Source organism: Caretta caretta, chromosome 5, assembly GCF_965140235.1.
Source record: "Caretta caretta isolate rCarCar2 chromosome 5, rCarCar1.hap1, whole genome shotgun sequence".
Classification (NCBI taxonomy): Eukaryota; Metazoa; Chordata; order Testudines; family Cheloniidae; genus Caretta; species Caretta caretta.
In genome coordinates, this window is record NC_134210.1 from 82,506,249 (window position 1) to 82,511,333 (window position 5,085).

At 50.1% G+C, this 5,085-nt stretch overlaps 1 protein-coding gene across 1 annotated transcript; it reads right to left on the minus strand.

The window, feature by feature from the left end:
* Positions 1–2,775: 2,775 nt before the first annotated feature.
* On the minus strand, positions 2,776–4,373 carry LOC125637353 (uncharacterized). Its single transcript, XM_048851720.2, has 2 exons — positions 3,722–4,373; positions 2,776–3,334 (listed from the first exon to the last, which is right to left on the minus strand). Exons 1-2 carry the CDS (start codon positions 4,299–4,301, stop codon positions 2,793–2,795), a joined length of 1,122 nt encoding a protein of 373 aa, XP_048707677.2. The 5' UTR covers positions 4,302–4,373; the 3' UTR covers positions 2,776–2,792.
* Between the last annotated feature and the right edge of the window lie 712 nt (positions 4,374–5,085).

Below are 5,085 nucleotides of genomic sequence, written 5' to 3' on the forward strand. Positions count from 1 at the left end.
AGGGGACTCATTCTTCTAGATCACACTGCAGTCACTTACAGAGAAGGTGCAGCGAGGTAAATCTAGCCATGTATCAATCAGAGGCCAGGCTAACCTTCTTGTTCCAATAAGGACAATAACTTAGGTGCACCATTTCTTATTGGAACCCTCCGTGAAGTCCTGCCTGAAATACTCCTTGATGTAAAGCCACCCCCTTTGTTGATTTTAGCTCCCTGAAGCCAACCCTGTAAGCGCCCCTCCCAGCGTCAGAGCAATGGCAAACAATCGGGCATCTGAGAGTGCTGTCCAGAGCAGTCACAATGGAGCACTCTGATGGGGCTAAAACATTGTCGCGGGTGGTTCTGGGTACGTGTCGTCAGGCCCCCGTTCCCTCCCTCCCTCCGTGAAAGCAAGGGCAGACAATCATTTCGCGCCTTTTTTCCTGAGTTACCTGTGCAGACGCCATACCACAGCAAGCATGGAGCCCGCTCAGGTAACCGTCACCCTATGTCTCCTGGGTGCTGGCAGATGCGGTACGGCTTTGCTGCACAGTAGCAGCAACCCATTGCCTTCTGGCAGCAGACGGTGCAATACGATTGGTAGTCGTCCTCGTCGTGTCCGAGGTGCTCCTGGCCATGTCGGCTGGGAGCGCCTGGGCAGACATGGGCACAGGGACTAAATTTGGAGTGACTTGACCAGGTCATTCTCTTTAGTCCTGCAGTCAGTCCTATTGAACCGTCTTATGGTGAGCGGGCAGGCGATACGGACTGCTAGCAGTCGTACTGTACCATCTTCTGCCGAGCAGCCATGAGATGTGGATGGCATGCAGTCCTTCTGCACCGTCTGCTGCCAGCCAAAGATGTAAAAGATAGATGGAGTGGGTCAAAACAATAAATAGACCAGATTTGTTTTGTACTCATTTGCCTCCTCCCCTGTCTAGGGGACTCATTCCTCTAGGTCACACTGCAGTCACTCACAGAGAAGGTGCAGCGAGGTAAATCTAGCCATGTATCAATCAGAGGCCAGGCTAACCTCCTTGTTCCAATAACAACGATAACCTAGGTGCACCATTTCTTATTGGAACCCTCCGTGCAGTCCTGCCTGAAATACTCCTTGATGTACAGGCACCCCCTTTGTTGATTTTAGCTCCCTGAAGCCAACCCTGTAAGCCGTGTCGTCAGTCGCCCCTCCCTCCGTCAGAGCAACGGCAGACAATCGTTCCGCGCCTTTTTTCTGTGCGGACGCCATACCAAGGCAAGCATGGAGGCCGCTCAGCTCACTTTGGCAATTAGGAGCACATTAAACACCACACGCATTATCCAGCAGTATATGCAGCACCAGAACCTGGCAAAGCGATACCGGGCGAGGAGGCGACGTCAGCGCGGTCCCATGAGTGATCAGGACATGGACACAGATTTCTCTGAAAGCATGGGCCCTGACAATGCATGCATCATGGTGCTAATGGGGCAGGTTCATGTGGTGGAACGCCGATTCTGGGCTCGGGAAACAAGCACAGACTGGTGGGACCGCATAGTGTTGCAGGTCTGGGACGATTCCCAGTGGCTGCGAAACTTTCGCATGCGTAAGGGCACTTTCATGGAACTTTGTGACTTGCTTTCCCCTGCCCTGAAGCGCATGAATACCAAGATGAGAGCAGCCCTCACAGTTGAGAAGCGAGTGGCGATAGCCCTGTGGAAGCTTGCAACGCCAGACAGCTACCGGTCAGTTGGGAATCAATTTGGAGTGGGCAAATCTACTGTGGGGGCTGCTGTGATGCAAGTAGCCCACGCAATCAAAGATCTGCTGATATCAAGGGTAGTGACCCTGGGAAATGTGCAGGTCATAGTGGATGGCTTTGCTGCAATGGGATTCCCTAACTGTGGTGGGGCTATAGACGGAACCCATATCCCTATCTTGGCACCGGAGCACCAAGCCGCCGAGTACATAAACCGCAAGGGGTACTTTTCGATAGTGCTGCAAGCTCTGGTGGATCACAAGGGACGTTTCACCAACATCAACGTGGGATGGCCGGGAAAGGTGCATGATGCTCGCATCTTCAGGAACTCTGGTCTGTTTCAAAAGCTGCAGGAAGGGACTTTATTCCCAGACCAGAAAATAACTGTTGGGGATGTTGAAATGCCTATATGTATCCTTGGGGACCCAGCCTACCCCTTAATGCCATGGCTCATGAAGCCATACACAGGCAGCCTGGACAGTGGTCAGGAGCTGTTCAACTACAGGCTGAGCAAGTGCAGAATGGTGGTAGAATGTGCATTTGGACGTTTAAAGGCGCGCTGGCGCAGTTTACTGACTCGCTTAGACCTCAGCGAAACCAATATTCCCACTGTTATTACTGCTTGCTGTGTGCTCCACAATATCTGTGAGAGTAAGGGGGAGACGTTTATGGCGGGGTGGGAGGTTGAGGCAAATCGCCTGGCTGCTGGTTACGCGCAGCCAGACACCAGGGCTGTTAGAAGAGCACAGGAGGGCGCGGTACGCATCAGAGAAGCTTTGAAAACCAGTTTCATGACTGGCCAGGCTACGGTGTGAAAGTTCTGTTTGTTTCTCCTTGATGAACCCCCCCCGCCCCTTGGTTCACTCTACTTCCCTGTAAGCTAACCACCCTCCCCTCCTCCCTTTAATCATTGCTTGCAGAGCCAATAAAGTCATTGTTGCTTCACATTCATGCATTCTTTATTAATTCATCACACAAATAGGGGGATGACTACCAAGGTATCCCAGGAGGGGTGGTGGAGGAGGGAAGGAAAATGCCACACAGCACTTTAAGCACAGCACTTTAAAAGTTTACAACTTTAAAATTTATTGAATGACAGCCTTCTTTTTTTTGGGCAATCCTCTCTGGTGGAGTGGCTGGTTGGCCGGAGGCCCCCCCACCGCGTTCTTGGGCGTCTGGGTGTGGAGGCTATGGAACTTGGGGAGGAGGGCGGTTGGTTACAGAGGGGCTGCAGTGGCAGTCTGTGCTCCAGCTGCCTTTGCTGCAGCTCAACCATACACTGGAGCATACTGGTTTGGTCCTGCAGCAGCCTCAGCATTGAATCCTGCCTCCTCTCATCACGCTGCCGCCACCTTTGAGCTTCAGCCCTGTCTTCAGCCCGCCACTTACTCTCTTCAGCCCGCCACTTACTCTCTTCAGCCCTCCACCTCTCCTCCCGGTCATTTTGTGCTTTCCTGCACTCTGACATTATTTGCCTCCACGCATTCATCTGTGCTCTGTCAGTGTGGGAGGACAGCATGAGCTCGGAGAACATTTCATCGCGAGTGCGTTTTTTTTTCTTTCTAAGCTTCACTAGCCTCTGGGAAGGAGAAGATCCTGTGATCATTGAAACACATGCAGCTGGTGGAGAAAAAAAAAGGGACAGCGGTATTTAAAAAGACACATTTTATAAAACAGTGGCTACACTCTTTCAGGGTAAACCTTGCTGTTAACATTACATACATAGCACATGTGCTTTCGTTACAAGGTCGCATTTTGCCTCCTCCCACCACGTGAACGGATTTTGGTTGAATGCCAGCAAACATACACTGCAATGCTTTGTTCTACAGTGATTCCTGAGTACGTGTTACTGGCCTGGAGTGGTAAAGTGTCCTACCATGAAGGACGAAATAAGGCTGCCCTCCCCAGAAACCTTTTGCAAAGGCAGAACCGCAAATGCCAGGGCAAAGTAATCCTTTCACATGCTTGCTTTTAAACCATGTATAGCATTTTAAAAGGTACACTCACCAGAGGTCCCTTCTCCGCCTGCTGAGTCCAGGAGGCAGCCTTGGGTGGGTTCGGGGGGTACTGGCTCCAGGTCTAGGGTGAGAAACAGTTCCTGGCTGTCGGGAAAACCGGTTTCTCCACTTGCTTGCTGTGAGCTATCTACAACCTCCTCATCATCATCTTCTTCGTCCCCAAAACCTACTTCCGTATTGCCTCCATCTCCATTGAAGGAGTCAAACAACACGGCTGGGGTAGTGGTGGCTGAACCCCCTAAAATGGCATGCAGCTCATCATAGAAGCGGCATGTTTGGGGCTCTGACCCAGAGCGGCTGTTCGCCTCTCTGGTTTTCTGGTAGGCTTGCCTCAGCTCCTTCAGTTTCACGCGGCACTGCTTCGGGTCCCTGTTATGGCCTCTGTCCTTCATGCCCTGGGAGATTTTGACAAAGGTTTTGGCATTTCGAAAACTGGAACGGAGTTCTGATAGCACGGATTCCTCTCCCCAAACAGCGATCAGATCCCGTACCTCCCGTTCGGTCCATGCTGGAGCTCTTTTGCGATTCTGGGACTCCATCATGGTCACCTGTGCTGATGAGCTCTGCATGGTCACCTGCAGCTTGCCACGCTGGCCAAACAGGAAATGAGATTCAAAAGTTCGCGGTTCTTTTCCTGTCTACCTGGGCAGTGCATCTGAGTTGAGAGCGCTGTCCAGAGCGGTCATAATGGAGCACTCTGGGATAGCTCCCGGAGGCCAATACCATTGAATTGTGTCCACAGTACCCCAAATTCGAGCCGGCAAGGTCGACTTAAGCGCTAATCCACTTGTCAGGGGTGGAGTAAGGAAATCGATTTTAAGAGCCCTTTAAGTCGAAATAAAGGGCTTCATTGTGTGGACGGGTGCAGGTTTAAATCGATTTAACGCTGCTAAATTCGACCTAAAGTCCTAGTGTAGACCAGGGCTAATATTCTGCCCCCAAAAGGCAAAACTTTAAAGGTTTTGATTGTTTTGCATAATCACTCAATTTCAGTTTCAGTATAAATGCTTGTTTTAATCTCTTGTTCTTTTTTGTGTTTTATCAATGAACTTTCAAGTTTAAAATTAATGCTTTTGGGCATTTGTCATAGAATCAAGTAGAACCAGGGTCTCAGTAGAAACATAACCCAAAGCAAAGAATATTGGAGAGTTTATAAACACCTTTAACTCTTTGACAATACATTAGATCTGATATACATTTGGTTGTCCATCATCAACCCTTGTCCTGTTCACAGTCCCTGCTTTCTAGGATACAATTCCCCATCCTGTAAGTATGACCTACATTCTTTATTCCTAGAAGTATGACTAAATTTGGCACATTAAAACTGTTTGTTTGACCCCATTGTTTGTTTGA

Bases quoted from the DNA above. Each gene is read 5' to 3' on its own strand.
- LOC125637353 (XM_048851720.2), bottom strand. From the start codon at position 4,301: ATGCAGAGCTCATCAGCACAGGTGACCATGATGGAGTCCCAGAATCGC. The intron at 3,335-3,721 runs GTGAGTGTACCT...TTTCTCCACCAG, and splicing joins AGGCGGAGAAGGGACCTCTG to CTGCATGTGTTTCAATGATC.